The sequence below is a fragment of the Excalfactoria chinensis genome, chromosome 1 (genome assembly GCF_039878825.1).
Source record: "Excalfactoria chinensis isolate bCotChi1 chromosome 1, bCotChi1.hap2, whole genome shotgun sequence".
Taxonomy (NCBI): Eukaryota; Metazoa; Chordata; class Aves; order Galliformes; family Phasianidae; genus Excalfactoria; species Excalfactoria chinensis.
Window position 1 is genome coordinate 79,609,883 of NC_092825.1, and position 25,762 is coordinate 79,635,644.

The 25,762-nt window shown below is 50.2% G+C and overlaps 3 protein-coding genes across 7 annotated transcripts in view; 2 read left to right on the plus strand and 1 right to left on the minus strand.

Moving 5' to 3' along the window:
- Window positions 1-1,544, plus strand: part of NME7 (NME/NM23 family member 7) — an 86,614-nt gene extending 85,070 nt beyond the window's left edge. For all 3 annotated transcript variants that reach the window (XM_072337615.1, XM_072337624.1, XM_072337630.1), the window contains exon 12: window positions 474-1,544. In XM_072337615.1, coding sequence (XP_072193716.1) covers window positions 474-506 — 33 coding nt within the window. In that variant the 3' untranslated portion in view covers window positions 507-1,544. The remainder of the gene's footprint in view (window positions 1-473) is intronic.
- On the minus strand, window positions 548-14,164 carry ATP1B1 (ATPase Na+/K+ transporting subunit beta 1). Its single transcript, XM_072337640.1, has 6 exons — window positions 13,842-14,164; window positions 11,761-11,889; window positions 5,589-5,744; window positions 4,635-4,819; window positions 2,604-2,684; window positions 548-2,010 (listed from the first exon to the last, which is right to left on the minus strand). Exons 1-6 carry the CDS (start codon window positions 13,939-13,941, stop codon window positions 1,744-1,746), a joined length of 918 nt encoding a protein of 305 aa, XP_072193741.1. The 5' UTR covers window positions 13,942-14,164; the 3' UTR covers window positions 548-1,743.
- Window positions 11,898-25,762, plus strand: part of DPT (dermatopontin) — a 143,263-nt gene continuing 129,398 nt past the window's right edge. Inside the window, exons 1-3 of one of the 3 annotated variants that reach the window (XM_072337668.1) lie at window positions 11,898-13,685; window positions 19,901-19,988; window positions 24,663-25,722. In XM_072337668.1, the coding sequence (XP_072193769.1) occupies window positions 13,155-13,685; window positions 19,901-19,988; window positions 24,663-24,676 (633 nt within the window). In that variant the 5' untranslated portion in view covers window positions 11,898-13,154 and the 3' untranslated portion in view covers window positions 24,677-25,722. Of the gene's footprint in view, window positions 13,686-19,900; window positions 19,989-22,985; window positions 23,593-24,662; window positions 25,723-25,762 lie in introns of those variants that run through there. The other 2 variants (XM_072337658.1, XR_011903693.1) reach the window with 2 other exon arrangements.

Consider the following 25,762-nt stretch of genomic DNA (forward strand, 5'->3'; position numbering starts at 1 on the left):
TCAAGTCTCAGGGCTGCCCTGCCGGGAGCACGCTGTGCTCAGTGCAGCACCCAGCTCTATGCCCTGCAGCTCCCTCCTCCTGCTGCTGTGACTTAGGCCCTCCCTGCTCCCACAGCACTCACCTCTGGTGGCTGTTTCACGCTAAGGATACACCATTACTGCCCAGTGGCTGGCAGCCCAGGCCCAGAGAATGCAAAGTAAAGAATGAAAGTGCTGAGCCTTTAAAATGAATGTGTTTGTGGAGCAGCAAGTTACAGGCACGGCTGCTGCTGCAGCCTCTGAGGGAGCAGCTTAGCTTAGAGAGAGGAGCCCCTACTTCATCGCGGCACACTTTGTTCTAGAGCACATGTGCAGCATTTGGTCAAGGGCAGCAGCAGCAGTTTATGGCCAATGACAGTGCATCCTACGGCTGTTTCAACCCTCTCAAAAGCTCAGCTGGGAATAAGAAAGACGTCTTTTATTTCCTGAAACAGGTGCAGTACTTCTTCAAGATACTGGACAACTGAGAGCCCCCCCTACCCCCAAAGCAGAGGGCACGGGCACACGGCAGTGTTCATTCATTTATTTGTCCAATATGTCAACCTGACTGAAATACAAGATCAACAAGAGCACGGTACTCCTGGCTAGTATTACATGTTAGAACATAGAGTTTTGCACTTTAGACAACATTTAACACCATTCTATGGGGTACTGCATTGCTTTTTATAAAGTTTAAAATAAAGATTTCTTTTTCAAACATGTGACTTTGGTTTATTTCATACATTACACTTCCTCGCAGAAGGAAAAAAAAACCAAAAACAAAATTGTACAACTGCATAAATATAAAATTCATCCACCATGAAAATGGTTAAAACATTCAATAAAGACATTTAGCACCGCTGTGTGCGATGCCTCCTGAAGGAAAAAAAAACAAACAAAAAGAAGAGGAAAATATACAAAGCAAAGAGCTGTGCCTATCGCTGAGGACGGCAAGAGCCTGACCCAGGTTGCTCACAGACACGCTGGAGGATGAGGGAAAAGGTGGATAGAGAGAGAGAGAGAGAGAGAGAGAGAGAGAGAGAGACAGCATTCGCAACAAAGCATGGTACGCAAATGGTCTGTTCTCTTGAACCTCACTTAAGTCAGTTTAGCCTGCCATCCCTCCAAACAGAACACCCTAACACCACAGGAGAGGCAAAGCCCGATGGAGTGCTGTTGAACAGAGTCTCGCGGGTGGGCCTTTCTTTTCAAAGGAACAAAATAATGAGAAGTATCATGCCAGTTCTAGTCCCATTGAGTATTTACACCTTGGACAGCGGAAGTCTTTGCTCACAAGAAGTAGAAAACAGATACGATACATGGCTTGAAAAATGACCAGAGTATGCACCTATAGTACTGTACACTAAATAAAATACACAAGGCAGCAATACTTAGGGGCCAGAAACACTGCTGTACTACAAGTCAGTTATGGAATCATAATTTACAGTAAAAATGGGCATGTCCCAAGGCTCAATTCTGTTTTCTTTTGTCATTTACAGTAGAATAAATATTTGTCGCTATTGCTACACTTGGTTTACATTCTAACCTAGTAAATGCAGAAAGCTAGTGTAAAGCATATAGATTACGTGTAGGTCCCATACGTATGACAGTTTGTTCAAGACTAGTAGGTTTTTCTTTTTTGTTCTTTTTTTTTTGTTTTGTTTTTTTTAAACCTTTTTTAAATGGCTAGGAGGAAGAGGGGCAGAGAGAGAGTTGTGCTTACAATCAGCTGCTTCTTATGTCAAATTTAATATCAAAGCGTCCCTGGAAGCGGTCTTTGTCGCTGTACTGGATGTTCTGCCCATAGGCCCTGCATTCCACGCGCACTTCCACGTCGTAGGTCAGGTTGGTGAACTGCACTGCCACCAGCGGCTGCAGGTACTGTGGCTGCAGGAGCTTGCCGTAGTACGGGTAGTACTGCAGGGCAAAGCCTGGGTAACCACCCATCCCGTAGTACTCCACCGTGCCGATCTTGTCCGCGTCTTCTTCCCTCTGAGATGGGGGATAAAGAACACAAGATGAAAACACCCATTTTGTAGCTGTGTTCTCTGATGCCATCTCATTTATTTTATCAGTACTGTGCCCTCGCTTTGGTGACCGCTCATCCTCACCTCGGCAGTGCCAGGACCGCCCCAACCCAAAGGGCTGCACCTCCCAGCACATGCAGCCAGGGAAAGCACTTCTTTTTATCATTCATTTATTTAAAAACTCATTCAGCTGCTTCTTTGTACGTTCAGAAGTCAGCACAGCCTCTCGTCATACCAACCCACTGTCTTAGGTTCAACAAACAACAAAAGGAGCTTCTGCTGCTGCTTCTGAGTGTATTAGCATTCAAAGTAACTCCTCACCAGAGCCATCCTTGCTAAGAACTGCAGTACAACGCTCTGCAGCCCTACAGCCACTTCTGGCCTCACCCTCCTGCTGAGGGCACAGCTGCTGTTCATTGCCAAGGGCACTTGAGAAGCTCCCACTACTGAGGGGAGGGCTCCTATGTGAAAGCCACCCCAGGGCAGCAGGAGGCAGTTACCACCAGACAAGGACTCTGCCTGCTGTTCCCCTCCTCTCTGTTGTTGTATCTCACTCACCTTGGCAACACAGTGGACAGGGATGAGATAGGGGTTGTATTTTCCTGTAAGGTCTGAGGGGAGGCTCTCATTTTCTGGCGCCTGGAAGAAACCCAGAAGAGGGCAAAGTTAATGCACTGGATCACAGAATCACAGAATTGCAAGGGTAGGAAGGGACCTCCAGAGATCATCGAGTCCAACCCCCCTGCCAAAGCAGGCTCCCTACACCAGGTCACACAAGTAGACATCCAGGCAGGTCTTGAATATCTCCAGAGAAGGAGGCTCCACCACCCCCCTGGGCAGCCTGTTCCAGTGCTCCGTCACCCTCACTGTAAAGAAGTTCTTGCGCACATTCGTGCGGAACTTCCTATGCTGAAGTTTCAGCCCATTTCCCCTAGTCCTGTCGCCACGCACTACTGAAAACAGACCAGCCTCGCCACTATGGCTCCCACACTGATGATGCATCTTCACTGACTGGGGTACCTTTGCAACAGCAGAGCTCAGCGGCACCAAACCACAGCCAACAGGAATCCCTCTGGCTCAGCTCCTCAAGCCGTAGCCATTGCTGATGGTTCTTGGGACAGACAGGCAGCGTGACACAACTGTGAGCACTGCAGTGCACGCAGGTAAAGCTGCTATCTGCTCCTACAAACCCTTTATTTCATGGAGTCGCTGAAGAAAGTGTCTCACAGTAGTGCTGTTTGCTTCTGCAAATGTCACACAGTGGCAGAAGGAGATGCAGTGCTGGGAGGTTGCCCACCTGACCGCCAGGTTAGTGCAGTCAGAACTGGAAACACACAGCAAAGAACAACAGAGGTGGTCACAGCCTGACGGCATTCCTGTACTTTGACATCACCCAGTGGAAGGGCAATAGCAGTGCCAGCTGTGCGTGCAGAGCTCAGATGGGCCTGGGAAACACCATTCCCCACACAAGAGCTGTAGGGCTTCTGCTGAGGCATGGGATAGGGGAACAAACTAATACTGCCTCAGATACACACGTTTGAAGTCACACCACGTCCAGACCCTGCTCTTCAGTGCACACCAAACCCTGCTATTCCTCAATCACACCGTGCATCTTACAGCACCCTGCAACAACCACAACAGACCCAGCATGGGAAACTCCTGCACACACAGTTTCCACCTGAGATCAGATAATTCAAGATCCAACTGATCTCCTGTAGCACAGGACGGCCTTCCTTTTGTAGAAAACTTAGCCTCCAAACACATTAGTGAGCCAGCCTGATGTACCAGCGCATGGCTTCCCATCCAGGAGATGGAGCGGTGCGTTGAGCACCATGCCTCATTCACTAACTTGTACTCTGAGTTCTTGCAGAATTTTTTGGCATCTCAACATGCTGGAGAAAATAAAAATAGAGTAAAAGCAGTTCCTGCCCAGATTAACTTCCTTCAGCAGTTGCCACAAACCAGCCTCAGTGCAGCACCAAGCATGGAGCAGAAGAGCAGACACTCATGGTGATTCTTTGAGGCTGCATTCAATAACCCAGAGATCACCTTGTCTTTCTTGCTTTGAGAGCTGTACTAAACTCTCAGAGGTAGTTTACCACTCATAATATAAATAGGTCTAATACCTAACATAGCACTACTGCACTGAACTAAGTGGTTTTAGCAAGGCAGGCAGCTCTGCAGCACCTGGGGAAGGTGTCTGAGGCACAACACAACTGGCAGACACCATAGGTCTGGGACTGTCATGCAGCAGCACACAGGTAACATGGGTTTTTATCACATGAAGAAAACACCTCATTGGAGTAATTCAGTTAGCAGGCTCTGCAAGTCACCAGAGTTGAGCAGGAATCTGCACTATGATAGCTCCTGGCTATTGGCTGTGAACCTGAAACATGCATTTTCTGTTGCTTTTTAATGAAACAATTTTTAAAGCTGGCCATACAATGGTCTCACAGTATCTCCTTTGCAGAACGGGGTTGATACTGATCTCACTACAGAGACAGAAAAGCAGGCACAAGTTGAAAGACTTCTCCAGACCCACAGCAAATCTCATCAGTAGCTTTAGTTCGAAAGGGAGGAGGTACTTGCCTTAGGTTTGAAGCCGATAATTCTGTTAAGCTTGACGAGAATGCATGGTTTGCCATCCTTGTACCCAAAGGTGTTATCCTGTAGCCCAGAGCAGTTCTCCAGCCACTCACGTTTGAACTTGCAGACCTTCTTCTGACCTTGGTCATCATTGAATGGTCCTCTCTCTTTGTAATCCGTAGGTACATCTATCACGGGGGAGGAACGGAGAAACAACCATATGCAGCGTGACCTCCTTCTCATCAGGGACAGCCCTATTTCTGCATCACTGTGCCCTCAGGATTTCCCACTCACCCAGATGGGCAATGCCATCTCCTAAGTTGGTGGCACAGGCCTGTTCCCAGCTGCTGCTCCCCATACACAGACTGATTAAGGCCAACAAATCTGTGAGGCTGTCTGCCTAAATGGGAGTTCTTATGGGCTACACAAGAGCAAACACTGGCAATACAATAGCAGAGAGATTTTTTGGGTACCTTTTTGTAACTGAGGGATCCCCTCGGATTTTACTTGTGTGTGTCAAGAGGCGATTGTCTCATTTCCCTCTTAATATCTTCCACATGTTTTGCAGAATTGCACTGACATTATTGACACAGGCCCTAGCAAAGACACCAGTAAAACCTCCCAGAAAGCCATGGGAAGTTATAAGGTCAGTGCTATAGGCTGTGGAGAATCAGCTGCAATCTTCTCCAAGAGAAATCTGCAAGTCCCCAGCCACATATCCTTTGCAATAAGCTTCTGGTACACCTCCAGCCAGGTCTGGTCTGTCCAAACCCATCTTTAAATGAGCGGTTGACAGAACTGGAACCAAAGCCTGCTGGTTAAAGCTCTATCAGTGTGGTGCTGGCATGGGGAAGGGACAGCTGAAGACAGAAAATGCCACAACTGACCCTCAGATACTGATGGACCTGACAGAGGCACTGGTCAAAGCCCTCAGTGTAGGAAATAACCAGGACTTACCTCCGCAGTCCTGAAATACGATGTTGTCAGTCTGCTCATTAGCACTGTACTTGCTTAAGAACCCCTCCAGATTCTTCACATACGGCTCATAGCTTTTGGAATCGGAGACAGTAAAGGAAATTTCTGTCTTTTGTACCTGGGGGACTTGAGTCAGTCCTAAGGAAAGCAAAATCAGGAAGAAAACATTAAGTACACTTAGGAGCTGCACGGCCTGCGGGCACTGCTATGCACACAAAGCAGTATTACTAGTGTGTATTTTTCAGGCATCACGACTCAATGTAAGCCCACTGTGAGAGGGGGGGTCTGAAGGGCTCTTATCTCCAGTTTCCACCAAGAATCTGGAATATTCATCATGAGGTTTGCATTGCCACACAGATAAAACCACAGGCCCAGAAGGAAGGCTACAAGTCAAGGTTTTTACCTGGAAAAACAGCCACCTGCAAGCCCCTTCCTCCTCCCCAACAACAGCAAGAAGCTGCCTGCACCTGAGAGCAGCCACACCACGAGCTCGCAGGGATGCTGGCTCCTACACACGCATACCTCACAGGGTGACCTGGAAAGCTGCAATGCTGAGTTGAGAAACACCACTACTCCACCAGAGAGATGCTTCAAGGCTGACTGGCTCTGGTTTTGACTTCAGGAGGACAAGCAGAAAAAGAATGCATGGACTAGATATAAGCAGCGCCTGTAGACGATGAAAAACACTAAGCCCTTTGCCTGTCAGTGCGGGACTTGGAAATAGCTGCTCTTGAGTTTAGGTCATGTTTTAATTGAATGCACTGATGCATGGCTAACGCTTACATTGAAAGCAATGGGAACTGGAATTCATGCTGCCTTCATGCCTGCCACTGTAATTACTCAGGTCTCAACTTTTGTTCAGTTTGCCATCTTCACTTTAGCAAGAACAAAAAAAACGAGCAGGAGAGCAGCATTTCCTTTGACACCTCAGCAGAGGTCTGCTGCCAGCAAGTTTCTCCAGTGCAAGGCTGGGGCAGCTCAGCAGGCTGGCCTCAGCTGGCAGCAGTTTGTGACTCCAGCCATTTTCCCAAAGCCACTCTCTTGTGCTTCTGCTCAGCCCCTGCTCGGCCAGCTCACCGCTGCCCCTACCCGCTGAGGTGGAATTTGTAACTTGGGACAAAGATGAGCTTTGTTCCCCAAAAGGCAGCTCCTGGTGGCTGAAGATAGCGAGGGACCCGGCGTGCAGCTCACGATCTCAGGTTTTATTCTGGGAAGCAGCTTTGCCCTCTCCAAGCTCCCTTTGGTACAAACTGCCCAGGCTCAGCGGTACGTATTCAGAAACAATTCACCATTCCAGCAGCAGAATTAAGTCTCGCTTTTCAAAGTCAAAGGAGCTTTCAACCCCTTTTCAAGCAATCCTTTGCTTTCTTGTCCTACCAATGGTTATAAATGCATAAAATAATTTGGCTTTGGTTTTAGTAAAGGACTTCAGCCTATTCCGGCAACTCTCCTCACGTTACTGATCCACCAGGAAGCAGCAAGTCCGGAGTTACTCTCAGTGACTCCCAGGGCCTGCCTCTGCCAGAGTTCAAGTTACAGTTATCAGTTGAGTGAGTAAATACAATACTGAGGAAAGCTCAGCTAGGCTTGCTAGGCTTTGCTCACGCCGTTGAGCTGTTAGCTCACTCAGGTCTGCTAGCAGCAAGGAAGTCCCCACTTGCTTATTATTGTGCCCACAACCCCCCAGCCAGGCACAGTGAGGGTGAAGGGCAGAGGGCGCCCTGCAGCCCCAGTGAAAGCCCCCAACTCACTGCCAGGAGAGCCTGACCACACTGGCACACATGGCCCAGCACCAACCCTTCACCCACAGGACCTGGAGAACAGGCTCCCAGCCCAAAGGATCCATCCTGCAAACCTTTGCACAGCAACATTAGAACCCAAGCAGCAGCTCCAAGAGAAAGCCCTTCCTGGCCACAGCACTTCAGGGATTCATGCTTTGGTGGCACAGGGGCTTGCTTTGTTCAGGACAAGAACAAAGCAGGGATCAGCCTTTCCACTTTGGAGACAAACAAGGGAACCTATGTGAAGGCAAAAGGTGCCTGATGCTGACTGAAAACCTATCAGTGCTTTCCACCACAACTTCCGTAGTCACGTGCATGTGACTGACTGCACACAGCCCTAAGCACAGGCCTCTCATTTATTTCCTTGTTATGCCTTCTGTGCCACCTGTGCATTCACATTCAAAACAAAAGCTTCAGCGCTGTTTCCTGAGCAACCTTGTTTAAAAAGAACATACTGATTTCATAAGAGGGGCGAACCTCTCCAAAACATTCTGTGATCTCAAGGCTTCTCATCCCTAGTGGGAGAACTGAAGCAAGCATCAGGGCAGGGGCTGAGCCATCCCAGTGCTACCTACCAGGGGTTGGTGGGCACTACAGAAGTACAAAGCCACATAAGGCTCTTAGGGACTCGTGCCCATGAGGAAGCCATTCATCAGCAGGCTCTGGGAGATGGAAATGAAGCCTCAAGTGTTCCTATGGCCTGAAGTCCAAACAAAACTCTCTCCATTTTCCAATCACATCCGTGTGCCACAGGTCACCTCGTGTCAGTACCAGTCACGGCTGGTGATGCTGCGCCTCACCTCAGTAACAGGCACCACCTTCCACTGGTTTCCAACTCCAAACGCACTGAAGTATCTCAAACCAGACAAGTCTGACAAGCCACTAATTCTGTCCCCAGCCACAGTCCCACCCCCAGAATACTGCTGCTGATTACAAATGCACTTTAACCCCTTTCATTTCCAACTGAACGTTCCACGTTCCATCAGTCTAAGCTGCAGGAACAAGAGAAAAAGCACCGTCCTGGAGAAGAAACTAGAAGCGGTAGGTCAGGGCTGTTACTAACAGCAGTTGTGCAAGCCTGCAGGAACTACAGTTGCTTCATCAGGCAGTGCTCATTTCCCAGCACCGTGGTTCAGAATGAGTCTAAACACTACTTGGGTGACACAGATGACAAATTTAGCAACCACTACACCAGTCCTACTTCACACCCCACACACTAAGTGAGGGTGGGCTTTGAAAGCCTCCGTGCTAACTGATGCCCTTCCAAACTCTAATCATCCTCCATCTCATCCCAGAAGTGTAAAAAAGCAGGTGCAAGTTTTCTACAAATGCAGTAAATCTGCTTGGCTTGGAGGCAGTGTCCCTGGAGCTTGAGATTCAGATGTTTTTCATGCTTAGGTGCTGAGATAAGAGACAGAAACAGAAGTGTGACTCAACAGGAGGTGGTACAGGCCCCTTGGGGCTTTCCTATCACCCTGGCTTCCATCTCCCTGCTGCTATCTGAGCTGAATAAGCCGAGTGGAGAATACACAGCAGAGCAGCCTTCCCCACCAGACACTGCCCAGGCAGCATTTAACATGGCGGAGACACGAGCTCTCCCAAGTGGAACAGGCCACCTCCTTTTTGCTACTGCTGCAAAGCAGGCGCAGTGCTGACTCCCACCCCTGCAACAGCTGCAGGGCACACCACGGTCCACAGGAGGAGCACCACAAGATGGCAGGATACAAAGCCCCATTTCCACCGGGGAAAAAACAAAATGAACTTCAAAAAAATATACATTTAATACTCTGAGTTTATGAGGCCCTTCCCTGCTAGCAGGGTGAAAGCTGTGGCTAAAGCAGGCTGAGGCACAGCACGCATGGAAGCCTACTGTGCTTACTGCCACAGCAGCAAGGCTGGGCAAGAGGTGACCGCACTGCCCCTTCTCCCAGCCCAGGGCAAAAGAGGGAAGAGCACCACGGAAAGTGTGGTACTCAGCTGCCCTAAAGCTGCATCACATTCCCGTTGTGCTCAGCACACAAGATCAATTAGCATATAAATGATATTTGGCTACAAACGGCACTTTACAGATATATTCCCACATCAGTAACTCAACCCAACATCCTGTATCTCCTGCCGCTGTCAGGAGCCTTTCATATTGCAGAACTAGAAGGACACTATAGCAGCCGCTACAGCACTTTCTCCTGTTAACCTTGAAGGAGAGTCGAGTATTCACCCTTCCCAGCCATTCTGGGATCAAAAAATGGGTCTTGCTCAAGGACAAAGGAACAAAAACAGGTTTTCTAGCTTTCCCAGGACATCTGGGGTCTATCAGGCTGCCACTATGTAAACCTGGCATGCAATTTGTCCATACAAAAAACAGGAACTAGAATTGCATAACACTTTTTTTTTTCCCCTTTTTAAACATAGTTCATAGGCTGTAGGGCTCTCAGTTCATGGAAAATTAGAGTTAGATTCTCATCAAGCACGTGAGTGAATATGTGCTAATTGCTAGCAATGCAGGGAAACCTCTGAATACACCATCTCCTGCAGCCCACTATAGGTCAGTCTCTATGAAAGCTTTTTGATGCACTGTGGTCTAAGAGGTGACATGCTGCAGGACAATGAACAGACACCACAGTAAGAGCTACCCCTCATCTGTCCACACGTGGAGAATAACATCAGATGATGCCCTGCAAAGGGCTCTGTGTTGTTCATGGGGAATATTTCCTTTAAATGGTGTGCATACGCCATTCCAGCTGTTCTTTAAACTGTCTCTATTGGGCTGCACACCATCATTTGTTCTGAGAGTTGGATTTCCTTATACGGCTTGATTTCAGTCCCATAAGCCCATTTCAAACTCAGAAAAATCCCTTAAAACCTTTTTATTTCTTCCTCCATGTCAATATCTATAGTACACATTAAGACAGCATCTTGAAATTCGTTTCCCTTTGTTGTTAAGATAAAGCAGAGAGAAGTGGTGCAGTAGGCAATTAAGAGACAAATAACATCCCGCAGGCTGAAATCTTGCATAGAAATTTTACTACAGAGTTGCTCTGCAATGAGCTCCGTGTAACGGCGGTCTGCGATCCTAACGGTTTACCTAGAATGAGTAATTAGGTGGCACCAGACTAAGCAGCGAGGCTATCTGGATGAGACCCAAAATCCACTTTTCTGCTAATTATTTCATGCCTGGGCTTCGACTGGGGAAAAACACATTTAAGAAATATCTATTCCCCATTAGCCGTGTTTGTCTTTCAAACGCAGCTCTGGTCAGTGTCAGCAGTATGGAGTCCTTTCTGCCAGCATCACAGCCCAATGCAGAGGTGGAAACAACCAGCGTCAGCACTGAAGGCAGTGCTTATCCCAGCCATCCCAGTACCTTAGGAACGGCCACACACTGACAGCAGTTCCTTTCTCTGTTCTCAAAGTGTCGGTGGAAAAGCAGTTATCCAAAAGAGATGATTCTTTGCTGAGATACTGACACCATCTGGTGCAGGCAGCACTCCCTGCGTTGTCAGAGCAGGGAACGGTTACGGCACAGCCCTGCAGACAGCAGCACTGCAAGACGCCGTGTGACACCAGAGCCAGCTTCTGTAGCCACAAGCCATCAGCCTCACAATTGTCACTTAAATACCACCGTTATTAAAAGCTGTTTCACAGAGCAACTGGAGAGAGATCATTACCGTACCCAGTGCCAAGCAGCCTCAAGGTCATCCGCGATACGGGAAGGCAGCAGTTGCGCAGCTCCCCCCACACGCAGAGCTGCCGCAGGAGGCAGCAGGCAGAGCAGGGACCCTGCGGCAGCAGCCACAGGAGGCGGGCTGGGCACAACTCAAGCAGATACCTGCATTTCAGGCAGAGCCCTGCTTGATCTAGCAGAGAAAAGCTGTGACACCACTCACCTCTGACCCTCCCGCTCCACATTTGCTGCTGCTTTTGCCTCCCGGAGCTCCCAACTTAGCATTAATCAATGCAATTCAGCAAGCACATCCAGAACTGGGACTGCCGCTTTTCTCCTCCCCACTTTCACTGACAAGCGTTTTACTTTTGCCCCCTCGTTTTCCCCATGGGAATATAGTGGCTATAAAGGAATCTGAACACAAGCTCTTTGCACAGCTCATTCCCAAGTGAAGTCTGAACCTCAACCCATTGCTTCAGTTTAAGGGAAGAGCATTAATCCAGGCTCAAGCCTCTCTCAGACAGGAGGAACGGCTGATGTGTTGCAAGCCCGAGTTCTAACATGACTGCCTTCAAGCGCCAGCGCTGCTCACAGAAGGCCTGGAACATACCCACCCCCCAGCAATATGCACTGCAGCAAGGAGATGCTGTTTTCAACCTCCTCCCTGAGTAACTGATCTGCACCAGCCAGGCACGTGCCTCCATCCAGTTACCTGGGGGTGCCACACGGTCCTGGTACTTGGGTTCAAATTCACTGACGGTGAGCAACATCACTTGGATGGTCCCAATGAAGATCCCTGCCAGGCAGCCGTAGAAGATGACATAGAAGAGGAGGATCTTAACTGCAAGAGAGGAACGGAGAGATGAATCAAGCCCCAAGGCTCGGTATTCTGAAGCACAAAGCTTAAAATGAGTTCTTCTACATTTCCATGGATCCCTCGGCCAAGCAATGCCACCACAAGGTGACAGGCTTTGGTGGGACACAAGCCCAGCGCGGAGAAGACAGGCTGCACACAGTAGGTTTCTGAAGGACACCCATTCCACATTCCTCCGAGCCTCAAAGCTGCTTCCAGGGAATCTTAAGGAGCCATTAGATTCTGGTTTATGAGCAATGGTAAAGTCCAACCTTCCCCAATAATACGGCCTGGCTTCTATCCAAGAACAGGAGCAGGAACCGGGCACAAATCATCACCGATGCTCCATCTCAAATGTCAGGAAGGACTCGCATCACAGCAGTCTGTATTTGCCTACCACTTGCATCTATAAAGGCAGCCCAGCACTGCCGATGCCAATTAAAAAGAGTTCTGTAATAATGAAAGATTGAATTCAGTTTTGGTCTGAACAGAGATGACTAAAATAACCTCAGACACAGCGCAGCTCATACTCTGGGTATCGGTTACTGGTTTACAGAGATTATCTCAACTGATTAACTGCACAGTAACACGCCGTACTAGGCATCACCAGGCCGCCTGCAGGATAAGCCAGCCCATGCCAAGCAACTGTATGCTAATGGGGCCGCGGGGACAAGCCAGGCAGTGCAGCAGGCGCTGAGCACTTGATCCCAGTGCCCTGACCTTGCTGCAGGCCAGGGAGAGGAAGCCTGTTTGGAGGCCTCAAGGTGAGAAGATACAAGGGCAGGGGAGGACGCGGCAGGTGAAAGTATTCCTCCTCTCCTGAGCCCCAACACAAAGCCTCCATCAACGGAGAAGCCTCCTGATTAACGCAGCTGTCTCTGGCTGGTTTTGTTTCTCATCTGCTAAGGAACCAGGAGCTGAGGAACCGCCAGCAATGGAGGCTGAGGGATGCGGTGAGCAGGCACTCCATCCTCTTGTCCTCCTGGCGCGTACCACAGCCAAGGCTTGTGGGCAGAGCTTGGTACAACAGCGCGGTTCTCCACGAGTTAAAAACACTCTTTGGTATCCAGGCAGCGTAAAGCCAATGGCTGTGACGTCAGAAGCATTTAGACATTTTTTCCAGAGCACGGTCATAGGAGGTGCTGTTGTAACAAACCAAACACTATTGCCGTTGTCTGCAGTGTAACGACGCCTTTGAGCTCTGTAACATCAAAGGGCCGGTGCTGGGAGGTAGCGCATTTAATCAGCTTCCCATGCAGGATGCTCTTAGCACCAAAGGCACCTTTAAAGGTCAAGCTTTCGGAAAACACACAGGTCCAGGCCCGAGCACATGGCGCCGTACGAGAAAGCCGCCCGCAACAGGTCGGCACGTCCTCGGGTCGGCAGCCCGAGAAATGACCCTGAAGCGGACACGGGCACCTGGCGGGCAACACGGGCGCGCCGCAGGGAAGGCACGGGGAGCGCTCCCCAACATCACACCACCCGCAGCCGTTGCCAGGCTGCGGCACCCGCGTTTCGCGTGCACAAGAAAGCGGCAAACCCCCCCGGCTCGTAAGGGCCAACAGATGCGCCGGGAGGGCGAGCATCGCCTCGCGGAGCCGCCTCCTCCTCCTCGCGGCCGTGCGGAGGGGCGGCCGTTTTCTCGCGGCGAGGCGCAGGTAGCCGGGCGTTCTTTCTTCGGGGAAGGACGGAGCGGCAGAAGCGGGGCGCAGCCCGGAGGCCGCCCGCCCGCCGCGGCGACGATGCCGGGGAAGGCGCCCCAAGGACGAGGCGCCCTCGCCAAGGTCGGCCCACCCCGCCCCGCCCCGGCCCGCCCCACCTGCACGCCCGCCCCGCCGCGGTAGGCGCGCAGCCCCCGGCCCCGCCGCAGCCCCGCCGCAGGGGAGGGAGGCGTGGCGCTCCTCGCTGCGGTGCCCGCCGCCCCCGGCCCCCGCACTCACACCAGCTGCCCCCGGTGCGGCCGAGCAGCTCCTTCTTCTCCGAGTTCCAGATGAACTTCTTCCAGTTGCCGTCGCCGTCCTTGGCCTTCCCGCGGGCCATGGCGAGCGGGCGGGGGGCGGCGAGAGAGAGGAGAGAGAGCGGACGTCGGATCGGACGGGCTCCGGCCGGTACTCCGCGCCCCGGGCTCGGGGGAACGTGAGGGCTCCCGCCCGCGCGGCGCTGGCCCGGTGGGGCGGGGGGACGCGACCGCGGGCTGCGGCGGCGACGGGCGAAGAAGAAGCGAGCGGAGCCCACCGGGCACGGAACGGCCGCGCTCCCCGCCCGCCGCGCCCCTTCATATACACCGCCGGCTCCCGCCCCTCGGCGGCTCGGCCAATGGGCGCCGGCGGCGGGGCGCGAGGGCGGGGCGCGAGCCGGGACGGGAGGGGCCCGGCGGGCGGAGTCGGGCTCGTGAGGGGCTCGTGCCGAGCTCGCGCCCGCGCCCGCGGGTGCGCGCGCAGGTGTGGCGCGGCGAGCGGGTAACGGCCTCGCGCCGCCGCCGCCGCGCGCCTCGTCGCGCCGCGATCGAGTGCGGGGCGGGCGCGGGGCGCTCCGTGCAAAGCCGGCGCCGCCCCCACCGCGCGGCACCTGCCGGCGGCTCCGTTTGCTTCCCGGGGGGGTGCGGGGAGCAGCCGGCCCGGCAAGGTGACCCGCGGGGGGGGCTGCGGCAAGCGGCGGTGTGCGCGGGGCTGCGGCGCGGGGAGCGGGGAAGGGAAGGGGAGGGGCGGGAGCTCACGGCGCGGGGCCGGCTGTGCCGCGCTGAGCGCTGAGCGGGGTGTCCCTTAGTGTGAGCCGAACCGGTTGAGCTCCCCGGGGCCACATCCAAGGCGGCCTTGAGCGCCTCCAGGGATGGGGAACCGCAGCTCCTCTGGGCAGCGATGGCAGCGCCTCACCGTTCTCCTGAGTGAAAGATTTCTCCTAACGTCTAACCTACATCTCTCCTCTTCCAGTTTAAAACTGCCTCCCCGTGTCCTAGCACCATCTGCCCCTGTAAGAAGTCGGTCTCCCTCCTGTTAATGAGCTCCCCTCAACCGCTGGAAGGCCACCTAAAGAGGTCTCCCTGAAGCCCTCTCCGGGCTATATAAACCCAGCCCCCCTCAGCCTTTCTTCACCAGGTCCCACGGCCAAAGCGCGGTCGCAGCCCCTGAGGCAACCAACACAGAGATGGTTCTGGGGGGCCTTGGCCTGCTGAGGCCGCATGGAGACGGGCACCCTGAAGGTGCTCCTAAAGCCTCCAAAGCTCGTGCTATGGAAGCGTCAGGCAGGAAGAATGGAGAGCTTGAGCATGTTTAAAGTGGGAGTGCCAGTTTGCTGAGTATGTTATGGGTATCAGAGGAGGGCAGCTCCGTGGCACATTATGGGTGATCAAAGGAGCCAGCCATGTGGACTTTTACCCTAGGTAGGTTAGGGGAACTTGCTCCCAATGGCGTTCAGACAGCTGGTCTTCCAAGGGGGAAGAGGATGAGCGGCATCTCATTTCTCCGTGGTGTTTGTCAGAGCTCATCTTTAAAGAGACCTGCTGATGGTGGGCGATAACAAGAGCAAACACAGACAGCAGGATCTGATACCCAGCGAACATCGTGTGCCGTGTAGGGAGGAGTATTGGTTACGAGTTAAGAGGACTGTGATTACAATCAAGCCAATAAACAAGACACTGTGGGAGGAATAGCTGCCCATGTCCAACGCTCAGATCCCAGTTCTGTAGCTATTGTAGCCAGCAAGGCAGCATCCTCAGCTGTGGGCCACCCACTCTGCCTGGCTGCCTGGTAAGAGAACTCGCTCCCTCTGCTATCCTGGATGCTCCTCATGGCCTCAGCACCCTGCCCTGCAGCAGCCAGTACCTTGAGTGCAGATGTGTGATGTTGCCACATAAGTGTGTTCATGAGGCAGCCTGTCCGTGGATGCTGTGTCTATAAGCCAAGGAAATCCCACACAAGTTGGCATAGGTGGAATGGCAGTAACTAATGCAGCCCTCCCCTCCTTGCCTTCTGCTCAAGCAACAGAGACACCCAAAGTGAAACCAGGAGGTTTATGGCCATTGAGAGTAAGTCTGGAGAAAGCAACTAAGATGAGTGATCCATCTAACCTGAGCAGCTGTATCACGGTTACAGAGTAAATGGCCACTCTGAAACATGATCATTCTCTGAGCACGTTCTCTCACTACCAGAACTGATGGTGCCTGTGGAAGCTGAGCTGCAGGAGCGCCTGGCTGCATTGCTGTTTGCTTAAGGATCACCTGCAAACTTCCTGCAAGAGTCTGTATTTCTGGGCAAACACAGAAGCCCTGGTGGGTTGGTAGCAGCACCAAATCCCCATAACTGCACAGGACAGGGCATGCAGGGTCTGGGATGGGCAGAAGTCACTCCGTGAGGCTTGTGCACTGTTTCTGCAAAGCTTTTTCTGAAGCTGCCATCCCATGCACGCCCAAGACATGCTCTTTGCTTGATGTCAGCACATTATCCTCTCTGAATCAGCAGCACTAACAGGCAGCAGGGTGCCATATTTTATTCAAATTTACCGTTTGTTTGGCTGCTCGGATATCAATCAGGCCGTCTCTAAGGCCACCAGTATATGATCTGATCTTCTGAGGTGATAAGGGCCTGAGGCAGCTTTAGAAACTGCCAAGAACAAAGAACAAAATGTGCGAAGACATCCACATCCAGATTAGCTGTGGGAGAAAGGATAGGGTTGGGAAGAGCTGCAGCAGCACCTAGGAAAGAACAGCCCTTGGGATGGACTTAGCTAGGGTTTGTTTTTCTGCCCTTAGAAGCTGGCTTGCAATGAGCACTCTGGTTTCTTCCAGTCAGTTTGGCTGTACTCGTCCAACTAGGATGTTCCTTGGGGTTTCCTGTGTTATGGGGCTGGAAGAAAGCAAAGGGTCTCACTGAAGGTCAGATGGAGGGCAGGCGTTTGACGTAGTAGTAACAGAGAAGGGCAGGGCATAGAGTAGAGCAAAGCTATGGTTTGCCTATCTTAGTGACTTGTGAGATGAGGTCACAGGCAGAAAGCATGGGTAAAATGTGAGAACCATCTCTGAAGGCAGCTGTGGTTTGTGCTGTGACGTGCCGTGAAGGAAGAGGCATGTTGTCAGGAGGGGCTCAAGGGCTATGGGACTGAGAGCTACTGTAAGATGTCAGAAGTGGGCAAAATGGCATTAAACAGTTACTGCTTGTGGGTTGACGCCTCCAGAAAATGGGGCTAGGCCTTCTCAGGCTGGCATGCCTGGAGCTGGAAAAGGGCAGCTGCTCAAGAGCTTGGCACGGGGCCTGCAGCACACAGCAGGTGAGAGGGGGTGAGGAACTGCATTGGCGGCGGAGCTGCAGCCCTGCAACACACAGCCCAGCCTCTCCTGCTGAAAGCCAGGGGTCAGGTGGCACACGGGCATTTGACAGCATTTTACAGCCCCCTGGTAGTTGCGTGGGGCCTTGAGGGAAGGGGAACGACCTTCAGGAATTGCCCTCAGTCGCCCCAGGAAGGGTGTGCCAGTGTATAGTCCCCACACAGCTTCCTGGTCCTGCATGGCACTGTCCTCTGATTTTCAGCCTCACATCAGCTCAGGCAGGACCTGTAGCATCCCAGATCATGGTGTGGCAAAAATAGCTCCTGAGTCTTCCTCCTTGTTCCCCACAGATGTGGGATGAAGAGGGATTAGGCTTACAGACACAGAAGTAACCCATCCTGGCACTGGTGGCAGTTGCCCACCTCAGGCATATCCTGTCTGTGGGATGCTGGCAGCAGCCTAACCCTGTGGGCAGGGTCCCACACTTTAGGTGCACATTGGTAACCTACTGGGGTGCCTTTCCACCAGTGGGTGCATCAGTAGGGAGCAGCATGGGCACCCCAGAAGCTGGAGCAGGCACAGCTCCAGGAGGAGCGGGACGTGAGTGGGTCAGCTGATGTACTGCTAGTGTTGGTCATGAATATACAGTTCACTGATAGTTAATCACATATCCTTCATAAATCAGTGAACCAACTCCAGTCTTGATTTGGTTTAACCCATGCAAGCTGACCTGTTTTTCTGCAACAGTGACCAACTGGTGTAAGGTTTTCACCAACCCTGTCAGGCGAAGGCCCGTGTGCTTAGTAGTGAAAAAAAACATTCCCTTCATGATGGAGGCCAGGTGCAGGACACCAGGTGGTTTCTGGAGTGGCCTGGCTGGCAGCAAAGTGGAGACAGGAAAGGGGGATGCGTGACAGACAGCGTGCTGTGTGCCTGGTGTTCGGTAACCGGGATAAATATCATGGGTGGACAGCACAGAGTCACCCTGTCTGAGCACACCCACTAGCAGCGCAACCTGCCAGCTACCAACACAGTTCCGATGGGCGCAACAGCAACTTGTTAAGGCAGCAGAAGTCAAACCACATTGCCAGGATTTCTCCTTTTGGCTGAAGAGGGAAAAATTAATCTCTTCACTGGAGATAATATGTAAATAATTTCCTGCAGGAAATCCACCCTGTTTTCACGCAGGGAAGAAGTGTTACCCGGGAACCAGCTATGAAGCTGGCAACAACAGCACATCTCCTGAGCCAGTGGGCACCAGGAGCCCTTACTGGAGCGGCAGCCAGCTGTCTGGTAGCTGTCCACCGAGCTCCAGCAGCTACACCAGCTCCTGATTCAGTGTCTGCACAGCTTGGGAGATATGGAGCCTGCAGCTCCAGGAGTCTGCTTCAGCCTCACCCCCTGCTGGTTGATGCAAAATGGCCCCTGTTTGGCTCCTCCTGAATAGAGCAGCAGTACGCACCATTGAAGCAGGCCATCGTTAGTTTTCTGTCTTGGCAGCAACATCATAAGGCTTCAGTTCTTACTCACTCCGGATAGGGGTTTCTAATGGCAGGTTGTTTTTAGGCACCAGCCTACTTGGCTGCCCCTGTGAGACCTGTGCTGTCTCCGGGTCTGGCCATTCTGGGACTGCCAGCACTAAAGCAAGTCGGGGAATGAGAACTAAACAAACTCCAGAACTATTCTGAGGACTGCTCTAACACAGCATCAAAAGTAAAACAAAAATCCGAGTGGAAAACATTTCTATCTTTAGCCATCAGGAGCAAGACTTATCTAAGCAGCCCCACACAGGAACTGGCAATGGGAATGGATAAGTTAGGGTTCAACTTGTTCCTAAACAACTTGTTTTAATTGTTCAGACAGGGCCACAGTGGGATGCTATGTGATTTGCAATGTGTGTCAGAGGCCTTTCTCCCCCTTCTCACAGGAGGTCCTTTCCCTAAAACAACCTTACAAATGTGTTTAATAATTGTAAAGATTACCCTGGTGTTGTTCATGCTATACATTCTTACCATATGAAGGTAACTCACTCTACCAACTGGGAAGCCTGCTGTCCTCTGTTGACTTCTTGTTGGCCTTTGCTTTGGTTTGGGTTGTTTGGTATGACTGCCGCGTACTGCGATAACCAACTCTGCACCCTGACCTGAAACACAGTAAAATAATACATGTTAAAACTGACCACATTTTGACTGGAGAATCTGTCTTCACTCTTTCTTTGACATCCAGTTATTGTGACAGAACACACTTTGCTTCTGCATTGGGAACTATCTGTCTTCATTCCCCTGGCTTAAGTTCAGTGCTGTGGTAACCATACTTGAATCTGAAATCTTTTCTATGAACTAGTCCTATGCAGAGCACAGCATGCCTCACAGCCTCATTTCTGGTTGAGAAAGGCTCCACATGAGAGTCATCAGTACACAGGCTAGTGGAGGCTAACATGTGCCTAATAGGCTTTTAAAAAGTGCTGAAGTCTTTCTCATTATAATCAGTGGGAATTAAGGGCCAGACAGACAAATGTGGAGCATTGGAAAAGCCAGGTGGACCTCACTTAGTATTTTTAGATGCTTGAGTACCTTGGAAGATCTGCTTTTGACTTCTGTGGTTCAGCCTTTCCGCTCAGGTAGCTCAGCTACCTTTGACACGGGCATTTGTGCCTGGCCCACAATAAAGCTTATCTGTTCTACAAAGGCAGAGTGGGAGCTCGCACTTGTGTCTACAGATCCCTCTGCTCTTTTTCAGGAACATCTTGTTGAATATAAAACCACAAGTTCCAGGCAGAGGGAAGTGAACACCAGAAACAAGCCACTCCATCATCTCTGGTCTAATGGTAGGTAGAGGACAGCACGTGTGCTGCTGCTGTTACACACACGAGGCAACATCTTTGTTTTGCTGTTATTTAAACACTGTTTGCCAGTTGAATAATATATACCCATATAATTGTGAAAAGACAAAAGATCCCAGGACCCAGAGTTCTGAATTGCACTGTTTTCTTGCTGGAAACGCTCCCAAAATACCAACATGCAAATGTAGTCTTCTGCATCTTAAAACTATTCCCCCGGCAACCAGGATTGGGAATTTAATGCAAATTCCTTTTCCTTCCCATCTGTATTTCCTTTTGAAAATGTAGTTTCTACTGGTAATCAAAGATCAGCTGTTATCAGCGTATGTTCAAAGTGCTTCACAAATGAACACTCATTGCCAAAACAGCCTCGTCTAAGCAGTTTTATCACAAGCCGGTCTCGTCAATTTTAAGGACATAAGACTGGACACACCTGGAAAGCATCAAAGTCCACTTAAGCCAGCGTGCCTTCTCAGCTGTGGCCAGTAGCAAATAGCTCAGAGAAGCTCCTAAGAGCAGGGCAAATTGCAGAGTGACCGACCAGCCTCCCAGGTGCCAACAGCTTAGGGTTTCCCAAGCTAAGAAAAATTGCTATAGCCCCAAACCTCATCTGTTTCTCACTTTGGAGCAGCAGTTTGTACCCGGTGTGCTGTACCTCACCCTCCAGCTCTGTGGTGTGGCTGCAGCCTCTCCACATTCATTTGTGTAAACTTGAGTGGCCAACAGCTGTGTAGAGGTGAGGGCAAGTCTCACAGCTACACATGAGCAGCTACAGGCTCTGCTGGGCTTTGCACTATTAGCTATCATCACAGCTCATGCAGGAGTGTTTAAAGCTGACCTTGGTGTCACTATGGAAGCCATCATCAGCCTCAGGGTGCCCAGAGATCAGCCTTCCCACAGACTGAGCAGTAAGAGACACACTGCAGACATGTGCTAGTGTATCTGATGAGCAAGGTGCCTACCTGCACCTTCATCTTACTTCCACAGTGGTGTTTGAGCAGTCACCTAAACGTCAGCAACCCGCAAGAGCACACTAGCCTGTAGCATAAGAGTATACAGAGAGCTCTGAATCTTTGAGTTTCTTCTTTGGACTCTTAGCAAACACAAACTACCCTGCCTTTTGTTTTTCAACTGAGGTGGTCAGCGTGTTACCTGTGGAGGCACAATGGCTCTCCATCCTTTCTGGCTGCACCATAAGAAGCAAGCCACACGGAATGACATGCTGTTAGGCACATCCTTACTTTCCAAGTGCTAATTAATTGAATAATGGGCTGGTTAGCAAGGCCTCTCATCTATACTGTACTCAAAACACCATCTGGAAAAAGGCCAGTGAGGTTAGCAAGATGGATGCTCTGTTATATCTGATACCTTTGTAAGAGAATCTGTCCCAGCTTAACTAATGAGACGGTGTTTAACAGCAAAGATGTGTATTTGTTCTCCGGGACAACATTTGTGAGATGACAAACATTTTCTTGATTGGGATGGTGATCACTGTGCTTCATTCTGTGACAAACAGCAGAATGAGTTTCCTGTTTAAAATGGAAAGCAAACAGTTTACTCAAAGGGCTTTACATGTCATCAATCTCTTAGAAAACGCATGCTAGCAGGCCGTGACTCTGAAAGCAGCGGAGCTGTTCAGTGCCTCCACCTAAGCCCACTGGATGCATATGGATGAGGACAGCTGTCTTTATGCCAACAGCCCTGCTTGAGGCCAGGGATCCTCTGACCTGCCTCTGAATTGAAAGTGTGAAGCTCTGGACAGATTTTGCTGTTTTGGTTCTCCCACATTTATCCCAGGGATCAGATTTCCAGGAATCTGCTGCAGTCGAGTTCCTGTAACAAAACACCACAGGAGAAAGTCGCCCGCACTAGGTGCTCACAACAGGCCTGCAAATCCTCCCTCTCTGCTTTAGAGTGTGCTGATGCTGTTGTGGCCCCTGTTAGTACCTGGAAGGAAGCTGGGGGCAAAAGAGCAAACAGAACCTGCATTTTGTTGCCTCAGTTACAGCTCCATGCAGGTGACAGCCCCATCCCTGTAGATAGCAGGCGGTTGCCCACAGCCTGCCTCTGCTGGACCTGTGATTGAGAATGAGGTTCATCTTGCCTCCCAAATAGCAAAATGCTTTCCAGATGTTAATGAACTGAGCCCAGCAGTACTGCTTTTCTAAGGCAGAAAGGTCCCCGTTTCATCAGCGGGAGAGGCTATCGGTTTGACTGCATGGAGGTGGTCTGGAAACCTAATTTGAATGAACTTTTGGCAAGCTAACAAAACTTGTACACATAATGAAGTCACATTAAAGCCCCATGTGGGCATTTTTACTTAGAGGTGTGTTTATTCTCTACAGTATACTCCACCTCCAAAGCAAATTGAAGCAAATTAATTTAGTCTGCCATTTAACCCTTACAGAAGGTGTCTGCTTTAATGCAGTTAACTCACCTATTTGAAATCCACACTTTTAGTTCACTGAGATGACATTTTCCTGAGCTCACCTTTGTAAAGAAGCTCTTCCAGAGGGAGCAAAAGGGCCTTGTTTAGGATCATTCCAGCATGCCAGGATGGCCCACGGGTCTTCTGTGGACCTAGCCCTACTGTACTCTTTACCTATCCCACCAGATCATGCTCTGCAGCAGACCCAAACAGCAGAGGCAAGGCAGGAAGCACAAACTATCAGGAGTCTTGTTTGGCTGCAAGTAACACTGCATAGAAAATTCATGAAAATGCCACAGTTCTTCAGGACTGCAGAGTCTGGGGATCATTTGTTCTGCCCTTCCAACATAACACAGACGGTATAATTTCATTCCATTACTTCTTCAGTCAGCTCGATAGCTTATCTTTGACTGAAGCATGAAGTCAGATATTTGCTGCAGTCAAATGGTTCCAGGCATTTTGTTGGATGCATGTTTGCCATTGAAACCAATTTTGCTTTTAGTAAACTACTTTCTTTGTTTGTTTGTTTAAATTTATAATATTTTCCCCTCTAACAGACATGCTTCTCTCTGCAAATCTACAGCCACTGCTTTCTTGGGAACGCAGCTCTGGTCTGTAGCAGCTTAAATAAAAGAGGGCAGAAAGCCGTTGCTTTCCTGCAGCCCAAAATTATTACACCAGCATCAATGCGGATTTTTCCAAGTCTCAACACCTTTCTCATGACTTTGCTGCTATATTTAAGTTCTTGAGGATGTACAGTGGATCAGTTTATCCACCTCCCCATGTCAGCAGTGCAGCTGAAACAGGAACACTGACGTCTTCAGGCATTACAAGGTGGCTGCAGGCACAAGCATTCTACAGGAGTTCAAGGCAGCTCTGAGAGCCATGAATTTCATCTTTTCACCTATCCCAAAAGTGGGGTGAGGTGGGGCAGTGCGGAGAGATTCAAATACACAATGGAACAAAGCATAAAACTCAGCAAGTTAGCAAAACACAGGATTGCCTCTACACAGTAGATAATTCACTGCTATAAATATTTCAATCTTGCCAGACTAGGTTTAGCCACACAGCACTGGCTAAGCTGAGCCAGCATCCTGAGATCATTGGTAACACCCAGAATTATATGAAGTTTTCCAGTGCTGCATCTTATAGTGCTTGTAAAGACAGGGAGCACTAAAGCTTACCTTTTCCTGAGGCAGAAACTGAGAGATGGGGAAAAGTGACACTGGATGGATGTTTTCTAGGGAACTGGGGGCAATGCTTATAAGTCAAATAATAGTTACTGAATGTTTGGCACCCTGATCCATAGACCTGTCTGACCAGAGCTCACAGGGACAACAGCAAAGCTGGATGTAGTGACAGGGCTGAGATCTGCAGGCACAATCTGCTATAGCAATGCTAACAGATATCCACCCTCTGTATTACCAGGATCTCTTGAGCCCAGCCCTTTCCTCAGGCTTTCAGTCCTGTATGTGGGAGAGCTATGGAGCTCTAACAAGCCCTGAAGAAACAACATTAGAGTCATTCAGTCATACAGTCAACCTGTCAGGGATTTAAGCCCTAACCTTTATTACAGTACCCTCACATCAAGCTGAATAAAACATGGGATATTCAACTGTCTTTGACAAACGTATTATGTTTGCCTGATTCTCTCATTTGCCACAGAAGAGAGATGGAATTATTCTTTCTGATCAAATGAGTTTTAGCTTTTCTCATTAGCTTTTCATAATCTTTAGCGTGCAGACGGGAAGGAAGGGGCTTTCAGCAATTCTGTCTGAAAGCAAAATGACTAAAGGTTAAAACTGAGAGTAGGAGGCAATGGGAATGCACCAGTGTTGCAGAGAAATTTCCAGCCTGATCTTGACTGCACGAGGAGTTTTAAAACAGCAACAAATAATTAAAAAAAGATAAATGACAAAGCCAGAGAAATTCTCAGTGAAGTAACAGAGTGGGCTGTTCAGGTCTGAGGCTGTGACTCACATGGTGGATCTCATGTAAATAGCTCAATGAAGGGCTTATCTGGACTGGAACGGTCACTTTTAGCCTTGGTTGGGTCAGTTTAGATCACTCCAGTGGGTTTACTTTATGGCAACATCAACACTGCAAACCCTTACATGTTCTAAGGAAGACAGAGGGATGTATTATATAGCATGGGGCATCTCGCGTACGTGAATCTGTCATCTGACTGAAAGGATCACCTAGCCTCCTTCAAACCCTTGTATCTTCTGCTACAGAGTGCCCTGTATGATGGGATTGAAAGAAGCAGAGGTGAACAACCTCTGAGCCTGCAGCTGCAATATCCCACTGATTAAAAACCATAAGTCGGAGGCAGGTCAGAAGCCTCTTGCACACCCTCCTCATGCCTAGACTTTGCAATAGATGCATACCATTCCGAGGAGGTGCACCAAGGTCATCAGAGTAGGCTGAGTATCTGCCAGAACCACACAGACTGAGTCATCACCCAGCTGGACTGTGTAGCTGGGCATCTCTGCAATGCTTGAAGTTCTTGTTCAGCCTAGATGATTCTGTGATCTGCTTCAGATGAGGCTTGCCAGTACCACAGTACAGCCACAGCTCAGAGCAGCAACAGAATGCATCCTCCAAAAGGAAGTCGGTTATCAGGACAAAAATGCTTTGTTGGTGACACAGCTCTTGTCAACATCAGGGCTCTCAGAAGCTTTGTTTTTTTCACATTCCTACCCAGCTCAGCTTCGACCAGCAAAACAGTGAAATGTAGGGCAAATGCTCCAAGACAGCCAATCCTTTTTACTTACATAAGAGCAATCAACGATGTAAGATTGATCACAGGTAGCAGATGCTGCAACATTCAATAGCCCACAGGAGAAGGAAGCAGAACGCACTTTATTTTGAAGTGCTTTCAGGGAAGTTTGCCTATGTGCCATGCAGAGTGTGGGCAGGGCTTTGGGAACCCGAAGGTCACCTTGGCACATGTCCTCACAGCACTGCCTGCCCTGCCCTGCAGCTATGGGACACCAGCCCAGAGGACACTGCTGGTAACACGTGCAAGGTGCGTGAAGAGCTGGAGGGCAGTAGGGCAAGGAGCAGGACTGAAGGAAGATGATGCTGCATGTGGTGCATACCTATGGCAGATGACCTGTAATTCTTTGCACAATGCTAGAAAGCGGGGGTGGTTTTTAAAGATATTTTTTGTACCGGAGCTAAGAATGGAAGGTTTCACAATGAAGCTGTTGTTCAATTAGATGTGATTCAATGTGTTTGCAGATCTGACAGAGACAGGGAAGTAATAAAACAAAGATCCTAAGACTTATCAGTAATTCTTGCCATTTCTTAATGCCAATTCTAATCTATGCCT

Bases quoted from the DNA above. Each gene is read 5' to 3' on its own strand.
- ATP1B1 (XM_072337640.1), bottom strand. From the start codon at position 13,941: ATGGCCCGCGGGAAGGCCAAGGACGGCGACGGCAACTGGAAGAAGTTC. The intron at 5,745-11,760 runs GTAACTGGATGG...TGCTTTCCTTAG, and splicing joins GGACCGTGTGGCACCCCCAG to GACTGACTCAAGTCCCCCAG. The intron at 2,011-2,603 runs GTGAGTGAGATA...CCCCCATCTCAG, and splicing joins CTGTCCACTGTGTTGCCAAG to AGGGAAGAAGACGCGGACAA.